The sequence below is a fragment of the Cyprinodon tularosa genome, unplaced genomic scaffold, assembly GCF_016077235.1.
Source record: "Cyprinodon tularosa strain WSP-4 unplaced genomic scaffold, ASM1607723v1 ctg63, whole genome shotgun sequence".
NCBI classification, from domain to species: domain Eukaryota; kingdom Metazoa; phylum Chordata; class Actinopteri; order Cyprinodontiformes; family Cyprinodontidae; genus Cyprinodon; species Cyprinodon tularosa.
In genome coordinates, this window is record NW_024039374.1 from 3,094,005 (window position 1) to 3,109,793 (window position 15,789).

The 15,789-nt window shown below is 40.4% G+C and overlaps 1 protein-coding gene across 1 annotated transcript in view; it reads left to right on the forward strand.

Moving 5' to 3' along the window:
• Positions 1 to 1,307: 1,307 nt before the first annotated feature.
• plcxd3 (phosphatidylinositol-specific phospholipase C, X domain containing 3) overlaps positions 1,308 to 15,789 on the forward strand; it is a 31,224-nt gene continuing 16,742 nt past the window's right edge. Inside the window, exon 1 of the mRNA XM_038308160.1 lies at positions 1,308 to 1,517. Within this exon, the coding sequence (XP_038164088.1) occupies positions 1,415 to 1,517 (103 nt within the window). The 5' untranslated portion in view covers positions 1,308 to 1,414. The remainder of the gene's footprint in view (positions 1,518 to 15,789) is intronic.

Sequence of the window (15,789 nt, forward strand, 5' to 3'; positions counted from 1 at the left end):
TAACTTTAATAATAATCCATTTAATTTAGATATAAGTACTTGTAAACATTACTTCTATGCAGAATGGTTGTTGATAAAAGTATGTTAGTAATGGCAATGAATAAGATGTTCGCCACAGAACTCAAACCTGAAAGAATTTAGTCCACTACACCTTTAATTTATACAGCATGGATGTTTAAATATAGGCATCTATTTGATAGCAAAGGCTGTAGGAAAATATAGTTAGTCTTTATTTAGAAAATATAGTTGTGCTCGTTAATTTTCCTGTTGGAACAGTGTAAAATGACCCTGAGATTCTGGCACCTATCTCCAATGGCGTAACGACACAACAATAGGCCGGTAAGCAACATTATCTGGGTGCGCCCCATACGAAGTACAACACCCCAACCCCCTCACCAATTCACCCCCCACCACCCGGGCCACTGCCGTAGACAACCAACTCGAAATGTGCCCCTTACATGCACACTTTATCCTTTCATCATTCTTCACTTTCACTAGACGCGGATATACTTTAGTATATTCAGCTGGAAAATGAGTCTTATCGGCCTACATTGAGTTTCACAGCCCCCCTCCTCACCCACGCATCTCTCCATTCATCTCCTGGTTGCAATCTTTACTCACTGTAGAAGCAACGTCCACCTATTTTAGGAAGTTTTTTTTTCCGTTCTTCCAGCAGCTCTTCTTTGCTTTTTCTTTTCTGGAATCCCCTTAAGTACCTCTTTTTGGTATCCATCGTCGCTAACCCATTGTACATAACGGTTATGTTTTTAATCGACGCTCTGGATTACCCATAATTCCAAGTCGTATTGTAAAAAAATTAAATACTCAAATACATTGTTATTTTAACATCTTTATTGAGGTTTGAAACATTATAGGAGTGTATCTTTTACAAACCGTCTAATGAACTATACAGAGTTATGGACGTAGTAATTAAAAGTAGCACTGACTGCTTTGCTACTGGTGTGGTGTTTAAAGGCTCACCATCATGTTGAAATCGGCTATGTGTTGTGGTACGTATAAATACGGTCCGGTCAATCAATTGAGTTTAGGGTGGGTTTTAGACCAATTTTTTGCACCATTACATTTGCAAAGAGACATCCCAATCCACAACTGTATCTGTGGCCAATTAGGTGTCAGTGATGGGGCCCCTTACTGCATACTCTGTTTACCGATAGTTACGCCATTGCCTATCCCCTTTCGGCCACCCCTCAGTGTATTATTGCCTGGCCCACCTTATTAAAATGTTCTGGCTACGCCTCTGGTTGAACGGTGGAGCGCACAGGCTTTTAAATGTGTGAGAGAGAGTGGTGCTTTGTGAGTGTGTAGAGAGGGAGAGAGGGAAAGACAGAGCGCGCGCACTCCAGGTTGGCGCAGGCACCGGTCCTGGAGAACTGAACGCCTTGGAGCTGGCAGCATGGCTTCATCTCACGGAAGAAGCGACCTGCGCTTCGCAGACTGGATGGCAAGTTTACCGCAGAGCATGCACACCGTCCCGCTTGCCAACATGGCAATCCCCGGTAAGGTTTTATTATCTCCTCTGCTTACACCTTTACCCCTTGTTCTGATCCGCAACTGTTTCCAGCAGCGCGAGTCCGATCCTTTCATAATAGCTAAACATTTACGGTAATAAAACCACTTTTCAAACTCTGGCGTTTCACTTTGACTTGAAACAAAGCATATCAAAGAATTGTGCTCCACTTGAACTGTGCGTCAACGCAACAAAAGGTGAGACCTGTTGCGCAACAGATGTGCCATCCATTTGTTAACGCGGTGCGCCTATAAATAGCACAGGGATGAGCGCTCGCTTTTATGTCCTTATTACCTCAATACTAGAAGAGAGAAATGGTGAGAATAGCCGCTCCTGCTTGTGGCGGGGTTGTGCCCAGAAGGGGATAGGATGGGTTCTGTCAGGGCGCAGATGATGATGGGGATGATGATAGGAAATGAGCTGTTAGACCTTCACCCAGTCAGTGCGCAGGTCTCTTAAACTCCATTCAAAGCAGACACGCTGTTTGTGGAGCTCAGCGCTCATCTGGCCGATAGGTTTGCTTATTAAAAGCCCATTAATCTCAAAATCTGCTGCCCTACCGATTAATGCTCCACAAAAAAGATCCTGTTTCTCTTAAATTTTTAACCCCTGTCCTGCTGATAGAGCAATCGCATGCTTTCTAAAGCGCATATAAAACTATAGCTGTTTCTTACATGCAAATGAAATAATACTCAATGTCCAATGAGGCGTGGCATTTTTTCCCACCAGCAGTGGTCAGCTTCCGATGATGCCTAACCACATGCAAGCATGTATTTCCTTATAGATTTCACCTGTCACTAGGACAGGGCTAGGAATGAATTGCATGCTTTGCATGTAGCTGATTCACAATTTCCCGTGACAAAAGCAGCGTGAGAATATGTTCTGTCTCATTTAATTAGGTGTCATTACTTCTCTGCAGCCCTGCTGCTGCCCTTTGCCTGTCCTCCATTTGGATGCTGGTTTTGAAAAGGCTCAGTTAGTCTGGCTTTTTGCATTTGTTTGCATACAATTGGCATAATGTTTTTAGAGATGATTCTACAAATTCCCAGCGTTTTTAGAATGGTTTATTCCAGCAGGAACCATGTGTTCCTTTCAGGTTGGATTCTGATTTTTAAAAGCTCGTCTGACATCACATTTGGATTCAACTTGAAAAAACCTTTATTAAAGTACCATTATAATTGAAGAAATTTTATTTTGCAGGATGTATGATTAATCATAAGGGCTGTTTACTTGTACAGTGTACCACAGTTTGGATGATACAGGTCACAATGATTTCTTCTGCCAAGAAGCTCAAAGACAAGGCTGTCTGCGTTCCCAGTTTTTCACAGCTGTAAGCTTGTAAATGCCTTCTGTGTGCTGTGGAAATTGTTTCCTTTGAGGTATTATGCTGCAGAACTGATTTTTGCGGGGGGTGTTCATGCCTTTATAACACAATGGTTTTTCAGAGACTCATGCCAGGTTGACTGACATGATACGACAAAGTTGATAGGTTACATCTGCATATACTGGTGATACTTTCTCAAATGACTAGGATAATTCTTTCTACCACCGAAAGACGTCCACCTTTGTCTTAATACCTGAATAAGCAGTTTGGTTTGCTTGTGTATAAAAAAAAATCTATCTTGAACTGGTGCACTGAAAAGATGAAGAGGTTAATAACAAGCAGACACTTCAGTCGATAATTGAGCCTGAGGTGGTAGCAGTGGTGAAGCAGTGGCTAATCTCAAAGTGACCTAGCTCTAAGAACTATGCTACAATCTAGCTCTAAATATGAACAGTCTGATCTATTTATGGATCGACTTCAGTAGACCCTTAAAGATTTGCTGTGATATCGGACACTTAATCATAGAAAAAAAGTAATTCGAAGTCCTGCCAATTTTGAGATGGATACTACCTGTTCCCTACAGATGCTTGATTGGATTAAGGTTTGAGGAATTTAGAGACAAGTTAAGTCCTTGGGCTTCACAAAGCGTTCCTGAACCTGATATGTTGGTTTATAGTTTTTTTTTTATTTGACCCACAGGCAGAATCACACAGAGAACCAGTGAGTTTTAACGTTTTATCCACAAAACAACAAACATCTGGATGTGGAGAATGGCTGGAAGTCAGTTGAACTGTCTGGTTGGTCTCAGGAGAGAAAAAAGGGTGATCAGGAAGGACTTGGTTGATGACAACCATAAAATGATTGATTTGCGTACTTGAGGGATGAAGGGGAGGTAGCATGGATCTGTAGGGGTTTGATTTAGTGGGCTTTGCCGACTGTACCCCAGATGTTCAGGAGAATGTGATTTTGATGCGGGAGCATTGGTACTTGCAAGAGACGTTTTGCTGGAACAATAACAGAGTCCACATTAAAAGAGATTCACAAGAAGATACATTTAAATAAGAAGGATATTTCTGGTTTAGGTCTTTGGCTAGAATACCAGCAGGGGTAGTCATCTGGCAAAGAGAGATGATACTCTGCCCCCTTATATACACACTAGACATCTTGATTGAGAACTTTTCTTAGGTGTGCAGCAAATTGCATCGGCCCAGCTATCAGGAAAGATCCTCTCTGTGCGAGGAAGCTCATTCACACAAGAAACACAGCAAGAACCCCAGAGACCCTAACAGAACCAATTTTAGCTGCAGGGTATTGCTTTATTTATCCTACTAAATAATGCCACAATAATGAGGAATTGCTTTCCGATGAAACTTGTACATAAAAAGCAGGAATGCTTAAATAGGTGATATATGTCAGAGTAAGCCTAAACCACTGCTCTGCCTCCAGCGGCTTAAGATGCACCAATCCTATACCTGGTTTGGACATCGGCTCTGATACTAATAAGCTGGATCGGATATCAGTGATTTGATATTGGATATCGGAGATCCAATCCAGCACACTTTACATGGAAAAATTATTTCTTTCTTTTTGCTGCTTATTTGTTGATAATTGGTGTAGAGTACATTTATATCAGTATTAATTGGTTACCTTCTTTTAACAATATTTATGTAAGGCCAAAGCCTTCATTCACATGCCAAGATATATGGTTCATTATTCAACAGTAGAATTGGACAGGTATTAGTTGATATGCTCAGCTCAGGTATCTATATCCTACTTTCCTTGGTAGAAAATCACCAGTGAAAGAAACCATCTAGTCGCTGACAGGATTTATCAGATCTGACCACAGTATACTGTTATATATTTCCTATCATGAAAGCGGGACAGATGGACCCATTATTCAAGGTGAGACAGTCAGTAGGAAAGTTCAAAACGTTTATTAAAACAAGCACAGTGACAGAACTGAAGTGGGCTGCTGAGGATATGCGGACCTGTAGCGACTGCAGGAGGGGGGCTGGGCACCGCCCAATCACTGACACTCTGGTTTAACAGTTCAGTCCATCCTCTCAATCATATTCAGGATCAGCCAATGCACTGCCAACGAATAGCGGCCCTGAGCCGTCCAGAGCATCCCCAATGCAGCAACCTCAGTGAGGAAGCATAACTCCGATCCAGGACAGGGATTAAGATCAGACTTGAGTAGTTCTATAATCCAGGAGAGGTTCCGATCCACACAGGAACGGACAGATCTGGGTTCCAGGAATTCATCAGGGCGTGAAGGCAGGTTCAGAGTCCCATGTGTCGAGCATCCAGCTCAGACAGAAATGCACCTGGGAGGCAGAATCCAGCAGGAGTCCAACCGGGGTTCAGGTGAACAGATCAAGCAGGGATAGGCAGGGCCAGTGGATGAGAGGGAACAGAATCAGGAAAACAGAATCACTCAGGAAAAACTAAAAACGCTCTCACCACTGGTTAAGGATTTAACTAGGCTAGGGGGCTGAAAAATAATCTCCTGCTGGGAATGGGGACATGAACCTTGGAAATAACTAAAACTGACAGAGAGGACACAAACAGAAGGCAAACAGGGAACAACCAAACAGCAAAAAATGATCTGGCCATGATAGCTGGAACGGAGTGCGATATAAGGGAAACCAGCAGGTGGATGAGATGAGTGATAATTAGAAACTGGAAAGAGTTAAGCAAGTGAAAGGCGTGAGTAATTAAGGGGAGCTATCAGGGCAGATCATTACATTTCCGATGCTCCATGACACATGGTTGGTACTTTTATTGGTTAGCGTGGGGTTAGCTTGCACATCTTGGGTGCTCGTCAGTTATGCAGCTTGATAAGATACTGTTCTCTAGAAAGTTTTTAAATAACTTTGTATTTAAACCAGTTATGGGGGATCTGGATTCGATAACTCATCTCTATGTCATATATTTGTTTTGCCCAGCCACTGAACCTGGTCACTCGGCAGATCGGACTCACCTGGTTCAGTGGCTGGGCAGAACAAACATATGACATAGAGATGATTTCTTTTTACTCCAGATCCCCCATCTCTGATTTAAACCCACCATTACATTTTAGCCATAGTTAGTGGTCTGTTGGATTGGAGCATGCAGGCCAGCATCCTTATATGTATATCCAGCTCATCACTGTTACCTCCTCTGACATCATTGAGAGATTCTGACCATTGCAGACTAGAACCCCTAAGCACCTTAAGGTTTTGAGACACGCTGACTGAGTTGTCTAAAATATCCCTGGTGAAACTTACTATAATCTTATCTTCAACTATTTTTCCCCTGGTTCAACACCTGTGGTTCAGGATGTTCCCACAACCGGGTGCCATTACGGAGTTGCTGAAATGTTTTTTTTTCCCAATTAGTTAATACTTTATAGAAACAGCTAATTTACATCTCATTAAAACATTCCATTCTCATTTTTTCAAGAGCATTTCCTTAATTTATCAAGTTTGCTTGTATTCTCCCAGAACAATCAGTGAATCGCTCAGCCTTTATTGCTTTATAATAAATCAGTCTGTTTCACAAAGGAGTGGGTTTTGTTACAAACCCAAATGGTGGAGCAGAACATTTGCTTCTGGTCTAAATAGAATAGAAACTGTCTGACCAGTATTCACTTGACCTCTTCAGTTTAGGCAATTTTAGACCAGAGCTTTTTTTTTTACACTGGATGCTCAATGCTTCATTGTTTGATCTAAATGGGCAAAGCTTTCTGCCTAAATTGAAAAAAGAAAACACTGCTGTTTACCTGCTTTAGTTGCACAAAATAAATGCACTCTGAGCTGTCTATGTTTTCACCTTAGGTGTGCCTACCAGATGTATCAAATACTTTGATGCTAAGACATAAACTGTCTTAAAATGCAGAGTCGCTTATTGAACAAAACACATACAGTACTAGACATGACCAATTGACTGTCTGGGAAATGCAGTGACTCACAGCATTCAGCACACACACTGATAAAAGCTTGACATTTTCCAGTCCTGTAATCAGTAAAGATGCTTTCAAAATACTTGCACCTTTGAGAAATTCTGTGAAATAAAGACAATGTAATGTCAGTTGACCCTGAACAACTACACCTAGTTCTATTCCCCTAAAGTGAAAATAGAGGAATTAATGTAAATTTTAGAGCTGTAAAGTAAGCATGATGTTAAGGTGGTGAGGTATGAATTAGGTTGAATCATTTTTATCATAGTTTGTTTAAAATAATGTCTAAAAATATATATGGATGGATGGTTATGGCGTCATTCACCAGTTCATAAATTGGTTATGTTCTCGCCTATTTTTGTAACCCAGCCTTTTCCAGCTTATCCAGCCTGTTATGCTCCCCTGATGTATTTGCTCACTGGACTATATTTGACCGTTGGCCAAGGGCTAAAAACTTGATGCAAATACATAATTGTCAAGCAAAAAAAAAACAAATACTGCAAAGACAAAAGGCTTGCGAGCACACATAACCGAGGCAAACAGAAAATGTTGCAATCACAGAAAATAGAGAACCACAGAGTGGAACCGAACTGCAATCCAAAACCTAGAAATGATACTAATAAAAAAACACAGAGCATTCATGCAGCTGAAATGTATCGGGTTAACATAAGAACTTCAGACCACTGGAGGAAAGAAGATCATCTACACATATGGGACCATGTTACTCTCTATTTTCCAGCATTTTTTCCTTTCCATGTGTTTTCTGTTAGTCTATTTTGTTATTTGTGAGCCTTGTGTTTTTATTTGCAGTACTTTTTGAATTTGTTGTCAATTATATATTTGCAGGTTGTTTGTAACCCTCTGGCCCAGGGTCTTTTTGCATGGAGTTTGCATGTTTTCCCTGAGCATGCGTGGGTTCTCTCCGGGTACTCCAGTTTCCTCCCACAGTCCAAAAATATGACTGTTAGGATGATTGGCTTCTCTAAATTCTCCTTAGGTGTGAGTGTGTGCGTGAATGGTTGTTTGTCCTGTTTTTCTCTGTGTTGCCCTGCGATGGACTGGCGACCTGTCCTGGGTGTACCCGCCTCCCGCCCGTAGAAAGCTGGAAATAGGCATCAGCATCACTTCGCGACCCCACTTGGGATAAGCATGATGGAAAATGGATGGATGTTTGTACCCTTAGTAGTATTTCATTATTTCAAAATTCCATATGCCGGTCTTATTGCCGTAATGACTGACTTTGATGATTCGGGGCTAAAGTGTCAATTTCAGACCCCTTTTAACTCCTGTGATATTATTGTTCCCCTTTAATGAAAATCTGTTTTTTTTTTTATTACCGACAAAATTTAATTTATGTCAATTAAAGACAACTTGTATACAATCTCTCTCCTAGACATAGCTACTGGCTATGCTTTTGCTGCTACCACCTGTTCCTGATCTGCTTCATCCTACTTCAACTCTAAAACTGCCTAAATGTTCCTACAGCTCCATTTTGCTGTGCGTGTCTTCTAGGTGAAAGCAGGAAAAGAGCTAGCACAGTTCTTCTTCACAGTTTTTTTGTGTTCGATATCAGTGTATTCTCTGTATTCTCAACCCCACATTCAGTCATGGCAGAAGAGGTTTCTCCTGTTAAAGGGGAGTTTTTTTTTTTCTTTTCTACTACTTCTACAAGCATGCTTGGTATGAGGGACTGCCATCGTACACACATTTTTACGACAAAATGCGTTTGACTCTCCGCTGATTTTAGACATTCATTCAGGAATGCTGATAGTCGATGACTTCAAATGATTTGCTGGTTTTTGTTATATATAAAGTACATATATATATATATATTTTTTTTTTTTACAATTAGAATTTTACAAATTCTAATAATAAACTAAACTATACTGCATTGAAAACTAGGTTTTATTATGTACTGTAAAGCAAGCAACAGACTAACCCCCCAGAGTTTATGTCCTCAGTAATCTCTGTGTTCTTTCTTGCCCCCAAAACAAATCCCATGATGCTTTGCAAGGAGAGCTTTTACCTGGCTCGGTAAAAGACGGAGAACACATACACTCACCGGCCACTTTATTAGGTACCCCATGCTAGTAACGGGTTGGACCCCCTTTTGCCTTCAGAACTGCCTCAATTCTTTGTGGCATAGATTCAACAAGGTGCTGGAAGCATTCCTCAGGGAGTTTGGTCCATATTGACATGATGGCATCACACAGTTGCCGCAGATTTGTCGGCTGCACATCCATGATGCGAATCTCCCGTTCCACCACATCCCAAAGATGCTCTATTGGATTGAGATCTGGTGACTGTGGAGGCCATTTGAGTACAGTGAACTCATTGTCATGTTCAAGAAACCAGTCTGAGATGATTCCAGCTTTATGACATGGCGCATTATCCTGCTGAAAGTAGCCATCAGAAGTTGGGTACATTGTGGTCATAAAGGGATGGACATGGTCAGCAGCAATACTCAGGTAGGCTGTGGCGTTGCAACGATGCTCAATTGGTAACAAGGGGCCCAAAGAGTGCCAAGAAAATATTCCCCACACCATGACACCACCACCACCAGCCTGAACCGTTGATACAAGGCAGGATGGATCCATGCTTTCATGTTGTAGACGCCAAATTCTGACCCTACCATCCGAATGTCGCAGCAGAAATCGAGACTCATCAGACCAGGCAACGTTTTTTCAATCTTCTATTGTCCAATTTCGATGAGCTTGTGCAAATTGTAGCCTCAGTTTCCTGTTCTTAGCTGAAAGGAGTGGCACCCGGTGTGGTCTTCTGCTGCTGTAGCCCATCTGCCTCAAAGTTCGACGTACTGTGCGTTCAGAGATGCTCTTCTGCCCACCTTGGTTGTAACGGGTGGTTATTTGAGTCACTGTTGCCCTTCTATCAGCTCGAACCAGTCTGGCCATTCTCCTCTGACCTCTGGCATCAACGAGGCATTTCCGCCCACAGAACTGCCGCTCACTGGATGTTTTTTCTTTTTCGGACCATTCTCTGTAAACCCTAGAGATGGTTGTGCGTGAAAATCCCAGTAGATCAGCAGTTTCTGAAATACTCAGACCAGCCCTTCTGGCACCAACAATCATGCCACGTTCAAAGTCACTCAAATCACCTTTCTTCCCCATACTGATGCTCGGTTTGAACTGCAGGAGATTCTCTTGACCATGTCTACATGCCTAAATGCACTGAGTTGCCGCCATGTGATTGGCTGCTTAGAAATTAAGTGTTAACGAGCAGTTGGACAGGTGTACCTAATAAAGTGGCCGGTGAGTGTATATAGATGATGATGTTTGGAGGAGTCACGGTATATATGGAATAGACTTATTAACATGACTGTGCAAGTGCTCTGCTAGACGTACATGAAGGATCGGAGCGGTGGAATGGTTTGTGGAATCTCAGGGTTAGAATCTGTGTATATGATTGAACTGAACAGACCTTTCTTGGGAAGTGCCATTAGACAATATTTTCTGAATTTTTGCTATCAATATAAACTAAAATAAAAACAAAAGGTTTCTTCTGTAAATTTGACTGTACTAAATGTACAGTGGTTTGAAGAAAAGTTACAAGTGACAGAATGCTTTAAGCTGCTGCCTTTCTCCTCATTTAAGCTTTGTCTTCCAGTCATTAACAAAAAGTTGGAATTCAAGAAATAAAAACACATCACTAATTCATTGTTCATTGTTATTCATCTAATATTTTTGACAAGTTTAAAAGGGGCAAGAAGCATTATATTAAGTGAAGAAAGAGGTACTTATTAATATCGGGGACTTATAAGATTTCCTGATATCGGACTGTTCTTTGATATAAGAAATAGCTTCAGTGTTGTGAGTTCACTTGTCCAGCTGTTTTAAAATAGCAGGATTTGCTAAGCCCAGTGACTCATTTGTCACTTTGAGGAAATCTGACTCAGCACTGCTGTTAACCTTGTCTGAAATTAGGCTAAAAATAAATAAATTAAAGATTTCTTGGCACACATTATAAAACAATTTTGAAGTTTTTTTTTTTTATGAGAGGACTTCAGGGGCTATTAGTGTAAACAAGTAATTTGTATATTAGTTCTTGTCCTACGGTGCATAAAAATGCTGTGAGTTAAGACCTGAGGTGTATTTCATAAGGCTTGCTCAAAGAAGCCAAATTTGGATGGCTTATTCTGACTCAGCTTAAGCACAAAATGTCACTGCTAAGTCTCACTTCCAGAGGTGGGTAGTGTAGCCAAAGATCTTTCTTGGGTAAGAGTATAACCACTTTAACAGGTTTTTTTTCCTTAAGTAAAAGCAGGGTTCTTAGTAGCGTAAAGAAGTTTAAAAAGTTACTATTACACTGCAAATCAACATTTCCAGTTTGAATAACTATGTTTATATTGCCTCTGCAAAAAAAAACAAAAACATAAAAACAGTTTCACAAAGACTAGAGAGGACTGCCCCAACCCAGTTTTACATGAATGTAGAGAAGCAGCAGGGCATTACTGAAGTTGTTCTGTGGTAATCCTGAGGTTCTGTTGAGGCAGTCGAGAAAGTTAGCCCTATTTTTCAGAAAATCAGTAATGCTCTTGCTGTGTCAAGGAAAACAAAAGGCTCATTCTGACTCTTAAGAAAGGGTGTGCTGTGCTTTTCCTTTTTTCCCTAGGGAAACGACTGTTCCAACGGTTGCATTTTGGAATTCTCCTGAGTGGTGCCCGATTTTAAACCAGTGAATAAAGTGAATATGATTGGTCGTTTATCAAGGGGGCAGGATTGTTGTGGTGGAAGATTCGCAAGCAAGTTTGGTTGTGGCCGATGTACCGGTGTCTCAGAAGCATCTTGCTAACCAGTTAGCATCTTAGTGCTAGTAGGTTCCCAATGGGAAATTACATTGGGACCAAGTATCACTAAATTGGTGACTTAGAAACGACACTGTCAAGGAACGCTATGGACAGTGGAAACATGCAAGAGGAGGAGAGTTTTGTGCCGGAGGTTGTGGATGAGTCTCCTCCGTCATACATTTTTTTATTTAGAGGAGGAAAGCGGGGACAAAGATGTTTTGGAAGAGGACGCCAAGGCGGCAGAAGCTTCGCCTGGTGTAGAAGGCTTACAGCCGTACATGTTTGAGCCCTTGCCTCGCAACGCTGCCAGTTCTGTTAGGTCTACGCCTGCCGAAGACACAGACGTCCATCCCCGTGAACACTGGGACGTAATTCAATGGGAAAGTAAATAATGATAGATATTTCAACCAATGCTAATAATAGCTGCAACATATGAATCAAGATGCTATGACCGAAAAAAAATTAGATTGACAGATAACCGTTGGCTGAATTTAGGTGTTCAAGCTGGCGTTTAACTAACTGGCCTGCATAAAATAACGGGGGAAAAAAGAAAGATTTTAAGATAGGACTTTGATTAAATGCCTGAACACACCAGTTGAGTATGATTATTTAATCTCCAATCCCATTTTTTTCCCATGTCACACTGACTGCCTAAAGAGAGGCTCTGACAAGACATGGTGGGTGGCTAGATTTTTTTTCGCTTCTGTCTCTATTAAAACAAATTAAAACAATATCCCACATTTGAGTTATTAAAAAAAACAAAAACTGGCACATTCTATAAAGAAAAGCCCCACTTAACGAGTCTGTGCAGCATCTCAAACCAGAACAAATAGGGAATGTTCAAATGCCCATATTAAAAACATAACGAAAAGTTATTCTAAAGAAAAAAAAAAAACAGCAATAAAGCCCATGGGGTGGTTTATATGCTGACTGAGGTAGCGAGAAGTGATTCTCTGAGAGAGATCTGGGAAGTTTCTTGAAGTTTTTCTTTGTTTTTTTCATGCAATAGTTTCTTTGATCAAAAGAGTTCTTCAACTTAATGATGATATTATAGACCTCTTCTGTACAGGGGCAGATCTAGAAAAATATTTATGGGGTGGCGGGAGGGGGGCAGGAATTTTTGAGGGGTGGCACCATATGGCATTTGTTTACACTGAATTTAATCACAGTGATCACAGTTTGGTGAGAATAGTAAGAACAGTAAGAACAGTAAGTGTTTCATGTGAAACAGTTCATATTAGTAATACATTGTACAATGTGATCTCACTTAATGGGAGATAGAACAATGATAACACTACTTCTAGAGTGGCCTTATCACAGGAAAGGTATTAAGGTAAGACACAGGTGCTGAGGTGCAGATGTTTGAGATTGACTGTCAGAGAGGCAGCTTTGCAGCATTTGCACAAGAAGAAACTATAGAAAGAAAAACTTACCCATCAGAGATCTATGGACTGAGCTGGACTAAAGTGAGCATTACTACACAGTAGAAATAAATGGGTCAGGGCACCCAGACAAGGTACTGGACATCCATGTATTGTTTACTCTGAACACACATTTACCCTATTTATTTCCTCAGTAACTTGATATACAGCAGTAAATGCAACATGAAAGGGACATTTTATGCATGTAAATATGCTGTAGATAGAGCTGCTGTATCAACAAATCAACAAAAAGGCAGGTACTGTATGTTACATCAAAATCTCCAGAAATCTGAAAAGAAGCAACATAAAAATACATTTTGCTTCCAGTCTGAAAAAGTGAGTAGTTTCATACAGGTCACTTCTGGATAGTTTCATACTATATGTACAAAAAAAACCCCCGAAACAACAACACTGCTTTATATTACGCACGATTTACAGCAGTATCACATTTTTAACTTAACTTTTAACACTTTTGGTTTTATTAAAGGAAATATCAGATTTTCTCAGGTGCCAAAACAAAATGTAACAGCTCTGTAAAGGCTCACCAGAGAGCATAACATAGAGTTGACATGACTATAACAGCTGAATGCGGCGATTTCCATGTTGCTCAGCAAAACGCTTCACAAATTTATTTAGATCCAATGCCTTTGTACGTTTTGATTTAAGTACAAACAAACTTGATAGTCTCTTTTCCGTCATAGTTGACCGCAAATATGTCTTTATGAGCCTGAGACGTCAGACCTAACTAACAGCATAGTTAGAGAAATAATGTTCTGCAACCTGATTTTTATCATCTCAAAATCAGCATTGCAGCTATGCTAGCAACATTGTGCTTTCATTATGATTTAATTTCTTGATAGATAGTTCATCGGTTTTTACCTGTTTCATCCCGTGTCTCCTCTCCCCATCACCCCTGGCTCCCTCGCTTTGCCCCATTAGGTTTTCAAAATAAATCAGTCTCAGTCGCTCTCGTGTCATCTCGTGCTGCATTCACTGCAGTCCGACATTGGAAATTAGCGGCCGTAATTTTCAAATTATCCATCATTCATAAGCCTCGAAACCCCTACCACCAACTGGGATAGCAGCAGGGGTGACATTTGCAACCCTATGCCAGCCCAGTAGATCCGCCTATGCTTCTGTAGTTGAAGGGTCACATGTCTTTATATGAGAATATTGGGCCATAATAAAACCACAGGGGTCATCACTGGAATCTGAGAAATTTGTTTCCAGGACATAAACAAAATTAACAAAAGTTATTAAACAATGTGCAATTTAGTTTGGGTTAGAAAATTTCCCTACCATCTAACAGATCGATGTTGGTGGAGAAACTGGATATTTCTTGCAGTTTAGCAAATTATTGATAAGGTTCCAGGTAGACCCGACATCATTTGAGGCCTGGGTGAATATATTTGTATAAAAATACTTATTTTCTTAAATCAGCTTTAAATCTTTTTTTATATATTTTATATAGATTTTATATTACAGTTTATTTATTCTACAAGATCCTTGGTTATCCAGGCCCTCCCTTTTGTGGAGTTAGCCTTTGATATATAGCTAATAAAGGGAAAGAAAGCATCTCAAGCCAAATTAGTAAGTACTAAAAAAAGGCTATATGAACTCTTTTTTTTAAACCTGAGAATCTTCTACCAAGAGAGCTGGAAAAAAAAATTCTATTTTTCCATTTTTCCTATCCATCAAAAGTCACTGACAGCCTGGGGGACACTGACAGGAAGTGGTCTGGCCAACCCAAAGCCACATCTAACTTAGAGGACAAGGTTCTGAGAGTTAACAGCTTGCACGATAGGCGGCTCACAGGACAAAAGCCTCCAGCACAGCTTAAGAAAAGTCTTAGTAAGCAAGAGTCAGCTTTAAATGTGAAAAACAAGACTTCTAGCTGCAGGTTCAACAGGAAGAGTTGCAGAAAGCGAGTAAATCCTAAGATGCCAGAATAAAATTAAGAGCCTTCCCAGTGCCATGAAATGAAAAATATCAGATACATCTTGCTACATACAAGTTATACTGTAGATATTTTCTCCCTTCTTCTTCTTTTAAATTGTAAGAAATGTTAAATTTTCTGTGGAGGACAATAAAAAGAAAAATAAACCTGTCTTATTTTAAACTTACCATAAACAAATATTTTTATTGGCTTGTGTTGGCTTAATACCTAAAGATAATCAATTAATTTGTACCTTGAACTTACACTAACCTGTTTGGGTTTTAAATTGATATTTGCCATTGTGATATTTCAGTTTTTCTTTTTTGACAAATTCCCAAGAAGTGAACTATTATAGGATACAATGACTACAAGCCTGTAGCCCTCATATCTTTGGTCATGACCTCCTTTGAGTTGCTGGTGTTGATGATTTGAAAGGGATCACAAACCTGCTGGATCCCCTATATTTCACTTACCAGGAAAGCAGATTATGCTGTCAGTCTGGGACTGTACCATCTCAGCCACCAGGGAACATAGGCTAGGACCCAGATAACCTCCACCAGAAGCTCACGCACCTTAGTGCTGGCCTCCACCAATCAATGGATCCCCAGCTTACTGAATGACCGATAACAGAATGAGAGACTGGGCAGTCTCTTGTCCAGCAAAACAACTGTTTGCACTGGGCTTGAACTAAACCTAACGAAGACTGCTAAGGTTAGAAAAGAATATAATAGAATTGAAAAAAAAAATCCCTTTATTGTCCCACAATGAGGAAATTCATGTGTTTACAGCAGCAATAGGATTATAGAAAAAATGGTCACACAAATGTGGAATTTAGA